Below are 16789 nucleotides of genomic sequence, written 5' to 3' on the forward strand. Positions count from 1 at the left end.
CCAGTCTACAGTGTAAGTAATCCTCTTTCATGAATGCAAAAATGAATAAGTTTAAAAATATGTTTCTTCTTACAAAAATTTAATATAAATGTACATAAGAAGATTTCACAACTCCCTTATTCAACAACAAACCCAATAATCTTTTGTTTTCATTTAATTTACTCAATACAAAAGAATCAATAAAGATAATAGGCCCACCTTCGTTTCCCTGTGGAATAACATCAAACAACATTTACCTACTGCAAATTCCAAGAAAATCATAAATAATCATATCCCTGTAATAAAACAATGAAACACCTCATCAACAAAAACACAATTCCGGCACAAGAAGTCTTTAAAATGTAAAATAGAGAAACCCAAAAACTCATTGTCTTCGGTGTGTAATGTGTACCTAACCTAAAATTGGTTTCTAATACTGATGCGGGAAATACCAAAGATTTCACACCTGTTTTCACACAGAGTATTTAGCACGAGTTAAAACTATTCACACTTTGGAATAAGGACACACTATGGTTACTTACTTTCGAAGCGAGAACTTTATCGTCCTGATGTTCTTCAGCAGCGGCGGCGGTCGGCGGGTAGGGTATACTCGTATACTCGGATAGTGTTTCAAAAGATTTCTTTGTTTCAGGGGTTAGAGTGAAAAATAACGAATTGTTCAACCCTCACATTTTGCAATAACAATGAATTTATATGAATTTTCTATTTCCTCTCTCCTTGTAACTTACTTATATATGTACATAGCTTAGCTAACAGGATGACTGAATGTCCTGGCAAGGACCGACTGATATGGCCTGTGTTGTTGCGTGCAGTATTGAAACATCTGCCAATGATTTGCAACACACAAAGTGTGGCAAATTGTCGCCTTAGGTCGTTCTAAAAAGGATATAAATGTACATAAATCTTTTTTTCTGCGGGAAGAGAGAAAGTACACATAATTTCTTTTTATTTATTTTCAACTCAATTGTTATATTATGTTCTTTGTTTGTTGTTGTTTTTGTCGTTGGTCTTATGTCAAAATGAAAATCACAACCCCTTAGGGGGCATAGAGAATTTTCACTTAATTGGAGGGAAAATTTATAACCATAGGCCATATATTGATAGACTAAACAAAAGGGTGCTTGATTAACAACCAACGAACGTATCGAAAGAGGGTGATCATGATCTTATAATAAATATCTTCATGTAGAAACGATAATTGAATCTTCAAATAATATCTCTGTCGACTATATTTCTTCAATTTCAATGGGTTAATCGAGGGGATGGAAAGAAGATGAGGTTTATAACAAGATAGTTCATAACAAGCGTTATGAAGTGTTTTTAAGTTTGTCTTTTATTTATGATTATTTTTCTATTGCTGCAATCCAAACAAACAGAACACACAACAAATCTCATGACAGTCAATCTTTTTAACAACAACAACAACATGAAAAAGAAATAATTTAAACCTCATCAATTTCTAATGATTTCCTACTAAACACACAAATCCCAAAGCCCAGTGATGTTCACATCTCATCTCAGAGATACAAACATATTTATGAGAATGTGCCGAAACATTTCAAAAGATACCGCGCCCACCGCCGCCGCGCCACCACTGCACCGTAGCCGTTACCGTTGACGCTGACGCTAGTTGTATTACAAGGTAACCTCAAGAGTCCATCGAAGTACCTTGTCTATTTTCTATTTAAACAAGTAGATGATTTTCGCTTGGACCTTACTCATTTTTGTGGGTATATTTTCAATGTTTGCTATCAGAAGCGGCACAAAGCAGGGGCAGATTCTTGCTTTTCTTTTTCTTGTTGTTGTTATTCTTTTTTCTTGAGAATTTAAATATGACCAGGGCTGGATTCGATGAAGGAAATTAGGCTAGAAACTATTTGGAAATTAGAATTGTAAATTAAGGAGAACGAAGACATGGAAGTTTTGTTAGAGTTAGTGAAAGCGAAATGTTTGCTTATATAAAATGTCGAAAGATAACAGCTTCAATAATGACAGATGTTTATATTAAGGTACCAAGGAATTTTAGGGATATTTTTGTAGGTGATCTTGGTTTACGACTGAAATTTCGTCGCTTATGTGTTAATAAAATCAAGCTTACCTGAGCTGGAAAAGATATAGGTTAGAAAGTTTTCATAATGCTCTTTGGTTCATAAGGAACCAAGTTGTTTGCATTGTACGAAATGAAAAAGAAACTTTTTGAAAATCTCTTCAATTTAAATATGAATTGTAGAAAACTCTGGAGCGGCCGTCGGTATTGCTAAGCAAAAAAATTCTCAGTATTATAACGTCGTTATTGATTAGCTGAATAAAGAATTTTTAACATATCTAACTGCATCCAATCACTAAATCCATATGGATTACTAAATCAAGAAGTAAATCATTCTTGTTATTCATTCTGAAATTGAGTTTGAGTTTTCTGGAATTGATTGCACTGATCTGGCTGAAAATTTGATGTTGGTTAAATCTAAAACATTCGAAGTTAAAAAAAATACATCGTATTTTTGTTAAATCATTATTTCCACACTTATCTCCATGGGTTTGGAAATAAGCCAAAATTATTCCAGTTCCAAACAGTTTGAGTGGTAGGGATTTTCCTCCAATATCCATACTGTCTTTTCTCTCTAAGGTTTTTGAAAGAATTGTGAAAAGGCAAATAAAAACTTATCTTAAGAGAAGAACAGGTTTAAAACTTAGCTGCATTACAGCCTTTATGAATAGGCAAGCAGTTGATAACGATAAGGTAAGTTTCTTAGTTTTTCTGGATTTTTGTCAAAAGCCTTCGAAACAATTGACAACTCAATTCTTATTGGCAAGCTATCACAACAATTTATCTCCTCAATTTCAGCAACAAATCTGACACAATCACATTTAAGTGAATAAAAGCAGGTTGCATCTATAATTGCCAATGAACTCTCGTATTTTTGTTCCAAGTTTTAAAAGGTGTTCCTCAAGGTTCGATGTTGGGCCCAATGCTATTTATTTTCACTGTAAATTAATGAATTGCCATTCATTCTTAGCTACATACTTATACAAACGCTGATGATGTCAAATTGTATTTGAGTAGTCAACTTGGTCTTATAGAAAACTGCGTGTATAATTAATAAGATCCTAATTAATAATCAGGATCTTCAAAGAATCTATATTTGCTTCCACCTAAATGACCTGTTTTTAAATCCTTAAAAGACTAAATGCCTAGTCAATTGATCTTAAATTTTTCCCTCGCTTATATTTTAATAACACTTTTGCAGATTTTGTAGAATCTGTCAAAAATATCCAATTGATATTTAACGGGTTCTTCATTTGGGAAAGTCATATAAATTCAATTTCTGGTAAAGTTTACGGAATCCTCTGTGTCTTTCAGGAATCCCAATACATTACTTTCTTGTGTTTCGCTGTGAAATGTATTGTAACTGAGATTCGTAGAGCAAGAGAAACCAGTGGACTTTAATAGCGTTATAAAATATTTTTATAGTTTTAAAAGGTATTAATTTTTCCTTTAGAATTTTAACAGACGCATGAACCCAACCTAATTTTAAGAGAATAAATAAATTTATAAACTCAAGACATACTTGCCTAACATCAGAACTGCAATTTTTTGACAACGGCACTCTCTACCAAATGATATGAGAAGACTTTTGGTGCTCAAATTTTTCAAAACAAATTAAAACTATCCTTGTCATGCTTAATGTTCTAAAGCTCTTGTACTCTTATACACAAAATCAGCGGTAAAGAATACCAAGGATCTGTCAGAATGGCTAAATACCCTCTTGTTCATCCTGTTCTTGATGGACTGAATGAAGTTTTGGCCTGAAGGAGGATTAAAGTACTAATGTATGCTGATGATAGTCTTGCTATCGGACAGCTCCAAAGGACTAAGTCCTATGATTTTGGACCTTGAAAAATATTGTAAGATTTAAAGCCCAAAATAATGATATGCCGAAAGGCTGGTGGAAGTTTTGCCAGAAACGAAAAGTGGAATAACCTCAAACATAAATATGAATAGCCATCTTTCCATCAAGATTATATCACATCGCTTTACAGCACATGAAAGGCCTCTATGAGTACAAATTAACTCAGTTTTAGTGCGAAGTATAACTGTTCGAGATAACTCCCAAATCAGTTTTGTTTTTTGAACTTTGAAGCTTGCCTTCGATTATATTCTTAGGGCTGCATCTCATCCAGAAACCATTTGACAAAACTTATTGTAACACATGCAATCTATCAAAATGTTTGTTCTATAAAAAGTGGAACCCTATAGCAAGAAGAACAATCTACAACTCAATATTTCGGTCAATAATACTGAAGATTGGAAAGATAATTTGTAAACCAAAAAACTGAGCGAGTAGTTTAAAGACAAAACGCAATCATCACTCTACAGACAACTCTAACTATAACTTAAGGAAACTCAACTATTTTCGGGATGAAAACTGTATCTTCTACATATCAACAATATTCAAAGCTAGAGGAGAGTTGCTGAATTTGAATTTTAAACCGAGCAGGGATAATCTTCCTTTGTTTTTCACTTTATGCAATCTGAAAGCCCGATAGGACGTATTCCATTTCGTAGCAGTATGCCTTGTCCTTGTAGAGATCAGATAGGTCTTCTTTGACTGCACGACAATGATCTTGGAAAGAACAACAAGTGTTTTAACGGAAAAGTGGAATTGAAGGTTTTGAATTCTATTTGCAAGAAAGCCGCTAGCTACAGAGCCAACAAAATAGATGAAGAATTCTAGTTCCTGTTTTTTTTGTCACACTTAACCTAGCCCATGGTCTTTCTTATTATTATGAACATTTTTATTTTTTGATAATTATTTTTATAAATTAGTTCAAATTTTTATAATGATGTTAAGTTTTGAAAGTATCATTAACTTGCCATCTGAGTTGACGGCCATGCCTTAATCAGATTGAGTTGAGCAATATTGTAAGCTTTGCAACTATTATTGCTTGAAAATTGAATAAGGCCATCTATATAATCTAAACAAAAATCTAACTGTACTTGTCCTGTATTTAATGCATTTTTGGCCTTTAATAAAATCAATGAACTAAAGAAAAATATTAATTTAACACTTTATATCGCTAATCTGTTAGGTGCTTAGCTTTCCATCCCTAAATTCTTACTTATTCATTTTTTTTGTGAATAATTATGTTAGCTTTTATACCTTATGACCACTTTATAGCTTTAACAATAAATAAGATATTGTATCTTAATGTGTATAACATCTTGAAGAAGTAAACTAAATTAAACTTAACAAAACATCGAAGAAAAACGGCCGTTTTTTGGGACCTGTGCTTCCCAAGTCCGACCCTGTACTCTAAAAACACCTTTGATCGAAATTTAAACTATGTTCAATGTAAGAATATTTTCAAGTCAATTTGTATATTATGATTTTTGTCTTGTATAGAATGGAACTTATCGCGTACTGAGTTTCTTCTTTTTTTTGTTGGTCTCTCCAAATCTCAACAGCAGCAAGAAAAACATTGGTAAAACATTTAATAAATTGTTATTGAAGAGGACAGGTTGATGTTAATAAGGGACACAAACAGGGTCTTGAAACTTATTGTACATCATCAAGTGAAAAGATGTTAAAGAGTTGGTTGGCATTTCACTGATTTGATGAAAAAGAAAATATTTAGTGGCACTTTTGGTTGTTTCTTGAGGATGGTTGGTCATTATCATCATTATTATGATTATTATTATTGTTGTTGAAGTTTTTTTTTGGAAAATTGATGAGATTCATAGTTCCGTAGATATTTCAGTTTCAGTTTTGTATATTTGTAGTTCCCATGGTTAAGAATTCATATTCGATCAGATGTGATTTGTTTGTGTTTAATTTTTTGGGTAAGATGAAGAAGAGAGATCAACTTAACTTGTCAAAGAAATTATTAGTAGATTTTTTGGGAAAATTTGTTATTTTACATGTTTTTTGGTGTTGTTGTAATATTACTTACGTGTCATTGGAATGTCTGTGACAGAAACTTTTCCTTCTGGAGCTAGGTATATGGCTTTGTTGTGTGCACACTGTGACATTATTACATAATCTTGTGCTGTACATAATGCACCCGAAATCACCACCTAAAAAGAAATTAGAAATAATCATTAGTATTTAATTAAGTGAACATCTAAGTCGAAAAAATTGAAAAATTAATTAAATTATTACTCAATTATTACACGATGAAAGTTTTAAAAATTTGAGTAGTATGTAGAAAATTGGACTTTTCTTAAATTTGTTTTTGTTTAGCGTCTATATTCATTTTAGAATATTTCAACTGATTCTGATACCAATAAAATATGCAAATCCTGAATCAGTAGCAACGAAGCTTTTCAAGATGTAAAATTCACTATACTGATGATTTAAAACATAACATTTTTATATTGAATATTATTTAAAGTTGAAAGGTGACTAGGACTATTTAATATTTGAACTGATTTATTAATGGAGCATAATGATACATCATAAATATTGAACTATTTATTAAAAAATTCCATTGGAAAACGAGAAACCTGAGGTCTTTTACAATAAAATCTTGTAATTTTAGATGATTTTATACATAAAGGCTTTCAATTTCAGATTGTCGAATAATATCTGATAACTATTACGATAGGTCAGGTCATGATTTCAAAAACTGTACACAATTAACCAACTACGAGAGCCATTTAATATATCGTAGGAAATATATAAGGTCAGAAAACTCTCCTGGAAGTAGTAATCTTCGGAATTCTTGTAAGGTAGGACAATCTGCTATAAAATTGAAAATATTTTCGGTTCTCTTCTGTTGCATAGAATTCAGTTTTGCTGAATATCTGCTCTGTGAGGTTAATAATTGGACCCTTGCTTTAAAAATGGTGCTTAGATACAACTTTCTCTAGTAGTCAATTGATGGTTGAGACCTTTGTAGAACATTTCAGCGATTGATGAAAGTGTGATATCATGCCATAAAACCAGTTGATTCTATTCGCTCAAAGGAGCAGTATTTTTTTTCAGCGATTGGTCTATGAAGACTGCTTCCATTTCTTAAAATCACTTTTATTAGATTATCTGAATGCGCTTTCAGGTTTTGCTGATAAATTCAAGGTAAACCAGATTCCACATGATTGGGGCATATGTTGGAGTAGAGCTCGGTAAATTTAAAAGTCGCTTTAAGAAATATCTTTGAACAGCATTAAATTCTTTAACGGAAATGACCCCAAACGCCTGCACTCAATAACACATACATGTTTTAACAGTAGCGTTAAAAACTTGATAAGTTGCAAGATCGATATTTGGATTTGTTAAAAATTTTAATGATAAAATACACCGAGGTATTTGAATTTAACCAAGATATTTATCCGCTGTTTATTGAGTCGCTAATTTTGTACCCGTAATCTTTAACTTCTGCCGATTCTCAAAGATCGTCATTTTCGTTTTCAATATGTAAATATAAAGATCTCATGCCTTTCAGTACGTTTAAAGTTGATTTATTAAAAGTTGATTCTAAAAGGAATATCATTATCATTTTCGATATCAGCACCAAGTCATCTGAATAGAGGGGGACCTTTATGAAATCATACAAAGTTTACTCCCTCCGGTAGAACATCAGCTACACCTACACATCATCAAAGTACATGATAAACAGAATTGGACTCAAAATTCATATCTGTGGTACACCTGCAGACATATCAAACCATTCTGAAAACTTAGAACTATCCCATACAACTGCACTTCATGGCGCCATCAATTTCATGCAGAATATTAAAAACCTTTTTGAAACTCCGAATAACGCCAGTTTATAAATCAAAGTCTATAATAAATGGAAGTTCACAAAACACACAAACAGCTTTTTAGTCTTCTTGATATATTTTCTAGCAATACTATGTAGTTATACCAAAAATATGATCTGTGTTTGAAAACCTAGGCTGGAAACCAGCGTGGAATTTACTGATCTTGTTGTTAGTTTTTAATCCAAGTTGAAAGTCTTTTATATGAAATTGTGAAGGAAATCTATCTCAGTGGATTGAAAACAGAAATTCCCCCATAATGTTTAGCCTTTCTTAAATATAGCTAATATAACAGCTTTTATAAAACTGGCTGGAACACAAGTATTGCTAACGATCAAGTTGAACAAATCCAGAATGTTTTGCTTGAGTTGTTTTATTACATTTTTTAAGAACTCAGCTAGAATGCCATCATTCCCGGAGCTTTGTTGTTCTTCACAACCCGGAAAGTGTTCTAAAGTTCTCTTTGTGAGATTTGAGAGTAAAGTTCAAACACATGCAAATTCTGTGAAGCATTTTTCTCTGCTTTTAATACAGTTTTAAAATGCGCCGGTATTGTCATACATAACACAATTTTCGGAAACAAATTTCGGAAAGCAATTCCATTTTTTTAATTTAAATAGTTTCAAGTATTTGGAAAACAATTTTCCAAAAGTTACAATACAACAACACTTTTTGAACCATTTGCATTCAATTGTGAGTGTAGTGTTTCCATTTGCATGTTAAGCTGATGCTTATGCTTTTATAAGGAAGGATATTGTAGTTGCAATCCAAAAGGGATATATAGCGCTGAGCTTTGAGTTTTCGAGGAGTATCTGAGTTCTTCTGCTGCACCTCATCAGCAAAAAGTGCTTTCACTAGGGTTGGGAAGTGAGCTGAAAAGTTGGCTATGAGCTTTTCAAAATCCTTCTCCAAATACTGCACATTAATCGATTACTGATTGGCCTTCAACACTGATGAGCAAGCTCACCCCAAAAGTTAACATTTAAAACACCATTCAGTACAAAAAGCCCAAAGTCATCAAACAGTTCCGTTAACAGCTTTAAATTTTGTATTAAGCATATTATACTTAGAATTTCTGATTATACATCAAAAATCAATTGGTCTTCTAAAACATGCTCCGCAGGGTTCTAGAAATTACCAATCTGTGCGTTGAGATCACCGATGATCGCTACAATTTCCAAAGAACTATTGTTTATAAGCTCACGGAAGTTGGTTTAATCACTATGCCAGTCATTGCATTAATTCTGAAGGCTACTATTTAATTATATTTTGGTTTTATGAAAAGCCAAATCCGGCAGATGACAAATTTTGTCATGTCCGTATTCTCAACCAAAGTATTGTCTCTTTTGGTTAAATAAAGACAAATCTAAACATCATACAAATCTTCTGAACAAGAAGTTCGAACAACTCCGTGGTCAGAATTAGTGTCGGTTTTAATATAATTTCCGACGAACGGACGAATCATTAAAATTTTGAAGTGCTAGCGACAATTCAACGAACATCCAAAAAAGAGAAATCAAAACATTTTTGTGAAAACGATTTCTTAGTATAGATTCTACTGTTTCTGTACTGGCTACGAGAGAAATTGATAAATTTAGGCCTATCTCACTTATTTCTAATATCGGCTAATTGCTTAAGGGGCTTTTAGCCAAACCTTTGAATAGCTTCTGCGAAGATACGGATATCATTCTATATAACCAGTTTGGTTTAAAAAAAAAGAAAACTGGAAGAAGGAAAAGGAAATTAAAGCCATTCAGAAATAAAAAGTGTAAGGTGAGCTAAGATATTTATCTTGAAAAAGCTTTTGATTAACTTTGGCATCATGGTCTTTTTTACAAACTCATTCATTTGAAGTTTTCGAATTTTTAGTTTTTTAACCCATTTCGGGCTAATGTTGCGAAAACGCAACGTCTTACGTTGGGTCTCCAGGGACTTAATTGGTACATTTTTTATAGCGTTTTAAAACTTATATTGGACGTTTATTAAATTATCTAATCGACCTGTTTTTGGATTTAAAAAAAAAAAAATTATTTCTGGAGTTTTTAATATCTTCAAAATTTGCAATTTTAAAAATTTTTAGGTAATATTTTCAAACTTAAAAAAAAAAAAAAATGCAAAAAAAATTCAAAAAAAAAAACTTTACAAACATATAAACAAAGGTTGAAATTATATTCTAAAATTAAATTGAACCAATTTTTATGGGTAATTTGCCTCGCAGGTGAGATTAAACCTCTGTGTTGCGTTTACGCAACATTAGCCAAATGCAGTAGCAAAAGCACAAAGAAATAATATTTTTCTTTTGTCCATTTTTGATATCATTAGATAACCAAAATGATTTTTTTTACAATATTAAAAATTGATCTGTGTGTAAAGCAATCACATACATGTTAGTGCCATAAAAAAATTCATTCACTAAATAGGTAAAACCCTTTGGAAAAACCGTTTAACCCATCCGCGCGAGATAATTCTTAGAAATGATTATACAGCAGTAAAAATTGATTTCTTTTTTTCAAGATATAGTGTGCATTTTTATCTAAAAAAATCATTCAACAATTCCAGGTATATTTATTGGAAAACCCTTTTCCCATTTCCTTAGATTTAGCACACTTTTTGTATTTACATTATAACCAGGTATAAAAAATGGGCTGCATATTAAAAAATCTATAATGTTGAAAATAAATATTTCGGGTATATAAGTACGTGTGACTCGTTCTAAATTTCACTTATTACGTAAAAATCGTCAGTTGTGCAAACAAGTGTTTTTATAAAAATATCTGTGTTTTAAAGTTTAAAAAAAACTATTATGTATCGCCAGAGGTTTTTGTCGGCTAAAGAACTAGAAGATTTGTTAATGAATCCAAGTTCAGACGAAGATGATGAATTGAACCAGAAAGTAGATAAAGCTATTGAAACAAACGTGATTATTTTGCCTCCAAAAAATGATGCTTTGAGTGACCATTAAGAAATTGATGATAACGTCCAATTATTGGAAGACGTGAACATATTGCCAAATGAACTAGCCGGTGAATTAGAGCTGGAATGCATATTAAACGATCTACAATGTGAGCCAAATTATTCAGAAAATGCATCAACATCACAAAATATTGCATCAACTTCTAAAAAGGAATCGACGTCTTTTCAATATAAATTACCAAAGTGGTCAAAGAGCCATCGAGTTGGCTTTTCAAATACTCCAAAAGACGTATCAAGTGAAAAGATAAAAGCGATCTATAACAAAATAGGTAAGTTTAAAATAAAAATCACTCAGAACTTCCTAAGTTGAATCCAATCCTTTTTTCTTGTAGGCAGTTTCAATCCTCTTCAAATTTTCGAATTATTTCTTGATAATGAGATTATCAATTTCATTGTTGAAAGCACCAATACGTATGCTAATGCGGATAGAAATAATTTAACATTCAAGACAAATTTCAATGAAATCCGTACATTTATTGGAATAATGTATTTTTCTGGATTGCATACAGTTCCACAGCTGGATTTATATTGGTCCAATCAACCAGTCTTTCGCTGCAATATAATAAAAGAAGCCATGAGCCGAGACCGCTTCAAACTTATCAAATCGTTCTTACATGCCTGTGATAACAGTACAATTGATCCCAGCGACAAGTTTGCTAAAGTCTCAACTCTAAACAACATGCTCAATAAGAATTTTATGCAGTTCGCAGTATTTTCCCATCACCTTTCAATAGACGAACAAATGATACCCTACTATGGACGTCATTCTGCCAAAATGTTTATAAGAGGGAAGCCAATTCGTTTTGGATACAAATATTGGGACCTGTGTTCTCACGATGGATATTTATATCAATTCATTCCGTATGGTGGTGCAAGTGCTGATAATTCCCCTGGATTTGGCTTAGGGGAAAATGTTGTTCTGAGACTTCTTTCTAATATCGATGTTCCAGACCAACACACAGTTACTTTTGACAATTTTTTCACGTCGCACAAACTGATTTATCGTCTTTCAGAATTGGGTTACTTCGCAACAGGTAATTTTAACTTACCATTTATTTTTACTAAAAAATTAATTTCTTTTATACCAATCTATAGGCACTGTTCGTGAAAATAGAACTGGTAAAGCAAAGTTGACAGAACCCAAACAAATGAAGAAACAAAATAGAGGAACTATGGATTTTGCATTCGACAAGGAGAATGGAATTGCCGCTGTTCGTTGGAACGATAACTCCATTGTAACAGTTCTTTCAAATCATTTGATGGACCAACCAATCACTCAAGCAAAACGGTTTGATAGAAAAAAAAGGAAACACGTCAACATTCTCATGCCCAATGCAATCCATAAATATAATTCCACGATTATTATTAATTCTGCTACCCCTTTCGGCTAATGTTGCGAAAACGCAACACGAATTTTCCGGAAAACTAGAAGGTTTTAAACTTTTTTTTTTCAGATTTCACTAAGTTCAGATATAAATAGACAGCATATGAAATTTCAAGCTTCTAGCTCACCTGGAACTAGTAGCCGCCGGAAATGGGTTAACAAATAGGTCAACATCAATTTTTCTAAGATGTGAAAATACAGATTTTTTCCAGTAAACTCAAGGGTTCCTCAGGGATAGTTACTGGGTCCATTGTTGTTCAAAATTTGTCTTAAAACTGGCTCTTTGGCTTATGCTGATAACATAATTATATTGGCAAGCGATAATTATTATATATTAATTAGCTCCTGACCACCAGTCTTAGCTCCTAATAATTGAGCTTGTAGATCATTATTTAAAAAAAATGGAAATTGAAAATCAATACACTTAAATGCGGATTGACTTGTTTTGGAAACTTCAGTGGTAAAGGACATTATATAGCGGTGAAAAAGAGCAAATCATTAAGGCTAAACTTAAAAACGGTCGAAATTAAATTGCGATCAAATCTCCAAAACCGATTTCTTTTCAATAAAAATGTAAGAGTGGTTCTTAAAAAAAGGAGGATGGTAGTAGGATCATTAAAAACTTTAATCAATTCGAAATCCATGGTAGAAAATAAAAATTAAATTCTTATGTACGAGACGATTATAAGACCGATCCTAACATAAGGGTTTTGTAGTTGATTTATAATTTCAACTAGTGTTGGAAAAGAGTTGGAGATTTTTGAAAGGAAAGTATTGAGATTTCTTTGGAATGTTCAGAAAGCCAGATAAGAAGTGGTTTTAAAACAAAGCAATATACGAAGCAATTCTTTCTAAAAAAATGAAACGGATAAGTCTCCATTCAAATTTACTAGTAAGATACTTAATGGACTTAAATTTCAACTACAGTTTAGTTGATAAATATTACTTACAACCATTTAGTGTTCTTAATGTCGGGTCATTTGCCCTATTAAGACCAGATATAAACTTTAAAGTTCCGCTTTACAAAAGAGTTTCCCCTTTTATTATAGAATATAATATTGATAAACTAAATATTATGTTCCACTCTAAAAGAAGACTTGCTGACATATATCGCATCTATATCCAACTCGCAATTTCAAAAAGAATCCATATACAAATTAGCATTAATTGAAATTTTGAAGTTTGGTGTCAATTTTTTAAATTTAGTATTTAAAACAAAAACAACTTTTAATATTTGCAAATCAGCAAAAGGAAGTTTCCTATTTTTTCCATTACTACTTAATCTTTAAGATAAAACAAAACATATCTAATTTGTATAATAGGAAACGTAAACGTGCTTTTTTAGTTTCAAAGAACCACATCAGTCAAGGTCTTTTAGCAGCTGGTCTCTAATATGTGCGATAAAATATATAAAACTTGGTGGTTTTGCACAACATTATTTAAAAAAATATAAGAAGAATGTGATAACTATTCTCATTTTATTCAAACGAGCCTTATCACAAAATAAACAAAACAAAAACAATACAAGATTCAAACTTAATTCATAATAAGTGTTCCATTAAGCAATTTTTTATTTTGCTAATGTTTTAAGTATAGTGTGACAAATAAAAATGTTTCATTGTCACTGAGTCAATGTTCGACCCTCTTATGAAAATATAGATAAATTAAAAATTTAAGAATTTTTATTGTTTTTTTATTATTAGAGAAGAGGATGAATGACTTTTCATTTTTTGGTATCATAACAAAAACATTATTGCGAAATTAATAGATACAAAAATTATGAAAGAGTAATTATTATTGTCATTGATTTATATTTTATTTTGTTATTGACACATTAACTTTGATGTGTCTGGCCGAGATAACATGAATCTGAACACTTGGGTATTAGAAATGTTTTGAACTTTGTATGACAAATGTTGATGGTTGTTTCTGATAACTCAAATCAAATGGGGTGGCGCAACAGTCCGTTGTGAACCAGGGCCTAGTGACTTACAACTCTCAACCATTCCTTGTGCGAGTAATGTTGTCAGGAATGGAGGGGACCTACAATTTTTATGCCGAATCCGAACGGCTAGTTTGAGAAAGCACTTTTTCATGACAAGAATTACTCTTGAAGGATTTGTCAATTCCTCGCAAGAGGCAGTACCCGCGAAAACTATTTTTTTTTTAAATTAAGGTGGCACAGGCAGGGATTGAACCCAAGACCCCTTGCATGACAGTCCAACGCACTAACCATCATGCCACGGGTACTACTGTTTCTGATAACTGCTGGTGATATTTCTGTGCAGTAAGGTTCAGCTTAACGAAAAAAACTAAATACCAAATATCAATTTTAATTTTTTTTTAATAATAAACGGGCACTCAAGGGGTTCATATTCCCCTAACATGTTTAAAAAGTGCGAGCTTTAGGAAAATAGGGAAGGATTAAAGAGGGATACTGATGCACATTGGTCTTTAAGTTTTGAATATCAAAATGATAGGGAAAAACAGAACTAGCATTCCCCATTCTCGATGTGCGGTTAAAAAAAGAATCTCTATACTTGACAGTACGTCGGAAATTGAGCTCAAGGTTGAACTGATGTGCATTCCTAGAAGTACGAGTATTACGGATGAATTGTTTGAGGGGGGGGGGTGCAACTGGCTAATTCGACAGAACACTTTTTATACAAATAAAACGAAAGGCATGAAACATTACGGCGGTGTTCAAGTGACGTAATCGTTTTGATTATAGTTCTATCGCCTATCATTTCCAAAGCTCTTTTTTGGATCCTGTCCAAAATATAAAAACTTTGTTTTTAGGGCACCTACCCAAACATGCGAGTTATATTCAAGTTTTGGACGAATGAAGGCTTTGTAAATTACAGCCATATCAGAAGAGTTGACAAATTTCTTGCATCATCGGAGAAATCCAAGGTACTTAGCAGCATTTTTGGCAATATCGAATATGTGATCATTTCATAAGAGGTGATCTGTGATATACATACAGAGTACTGAAAGTTGATTAGTTTCCTGGATGCAAGTGTTGCTCATGGATAGCGGCATCGGGGTTGGGTTACGCTTTAACGACAGGAGACAGCATTGAGTTTTCGAAGCATTAAATTCTACACGGTATTTGATTGCCCATTGAACAATGCTGTCAAGATCAGAATTTACTGAGCTTATCATTCGTTCCCGTTGAAGTTATGAAAAGCTGAGGGTACTGTCATCAGCGAAATAATTTAGTGGGTTAGAAGTTTCAGACAAAAGAGCATTTATAAAAATAAGGAAGAGAGTCGGAGACAAAACGGAGCCCTGTGGCACACCAGCGTTTATTTTGTGAATATCAGATTTAAACCCGTCCAACACGACTTGAATTGAACGGTCCGAAAGGTAATTTATAACCCAACGAAGAAGGGATTCATCAATACCAAAAGCACGCATTTTCGATAAGAGAGCTTGGTGCCAAACTTTATCAAATGCTTTTGATATATCAAGTGCAATAATTTAGTTTTAGTAACAATTTTAGTTACAGAAGTTATCCTGTTAACCGGTCCCCTAATTCGTGCAGCTTAACTCCTCTCAAATTCTTTTACGAAGTTATATTGAGTTATTGTAACCGACAAAATAGCAACTGTTTTTAGTGTGATAATTTGGATCTTGGCAATACTTTGTCCGATATTTAAGATACTAGGTTTACTGTAAAGGTTATAACGCTTAAAACATAAAAGTGCATTATTTTAGCAGAGAAAGAAGTTTGCCAACTAATATTTCGATTAAACGCATCGAAGTAGATCTATCATTTTGTACATAAAGGGTGATTTTTTTGAGGTTAGGATTTTCATGCATTAGTATTTGACAGATCACGCGGGATTTCAGACATGGTGTCAAAGAGAAAGAAGCTCAGTATGCTTTGACATTTCATCATGAATAGACTTACTAACGAGCAATGCTTGCAAATCATTGAATTTTATTACCAAAATCAGTGTTCGGTTCGAAATGTGTTTCGCGCTTTACGTCCGATTTATGATCTTCATAATCGACCAAGTGAGCAAACAATTAATGCAATTGTGACCAAGTTTCGCACTCAGTTTACTTTATTGGACATAAAACCAACCACACGTATGCGTACAGTGCGTACAGAAGAGAATATTGCGTCTGCTTCTGAGAGTGTTGGTGAAGACCGTGAAATGTCGATTCGTCGCCGTTCGCAGCAATTGGGTTTGTGTTATTCGACCACATGGAAGATTTTACGCAAAGATCTTGGTGTAAAACCGTATAAAATACAGCTCGTGCAAGAACTGAAGCCGAACGATCTGCCACAACGTCGAATTTTCAGTGAATGGGCTCTAGAAAAGTTGGCAGAAAATCCGTTTTTTTATCGACAAATTTTGTTCAGCGATGAGGCTCATTTCTGGTTGAATGGCTACGTAAATAAGCAAAATTTCCGCATTTGGAGTGAAGAGCAACCAGAAGCCGTTCAAGAACTGCCCATGCATCCCGAAAAATGCACTGTTTGGTGTGGTTTGTACGCTGGTGGAATCATTGGACCGTATTTTTTCAAAGATGCTGTTGGACGCAACGTTACGGTGAATGGCGATCGCTATCGTTCAATGCTAACAAACTTTTTGTTGCCAAAAATGGAAGAAATGAACTTGGTTGACATGTGGTTTCAACAAGATGGCGCTACATGCCAC

The 16789-nt window shown here is 33.0% G+C and overlaps 1 protein-coding gene across 5 annotated transcripts in view; it reads right to left on the reverse strand.

The window, feature by feature from the left end:
• Window positions 1–16789, reverse strand: part of LOC129938411 (serine-rich adhesin for platelets) — a 301751-nt gene that overhangs the window by 72230 nt on the left and 212732 nt on the right. For all 5 annotated transcript variants that reach the window (XM_056045953.1, XM_056045954.1, XM_056045952.1 and 2 more), the window contains one exon: window positions 5953–6076. In XM_056045953.1, coding sequence (XP_055901928.1) covers window positions 5953–6076 — 124 coding nt within the window. The remainder of the gene's footprint in view (window positions 1–5952; window positions 6077–16789) is intronic.

This window comes from Eupeodes corollae, chromosome 1 (assembly GCF_945859685.1).
Source record: "Eupeodes corollae chromosome 1, idEupCoro1.1, whole genome shotgun sequence".
Lineage (NCBI taxonomy): Eukaryota > Metazoa > Arthropoda > Insecta > Diptera > Syrphidae > Eupeodes > Eupeodes corollae.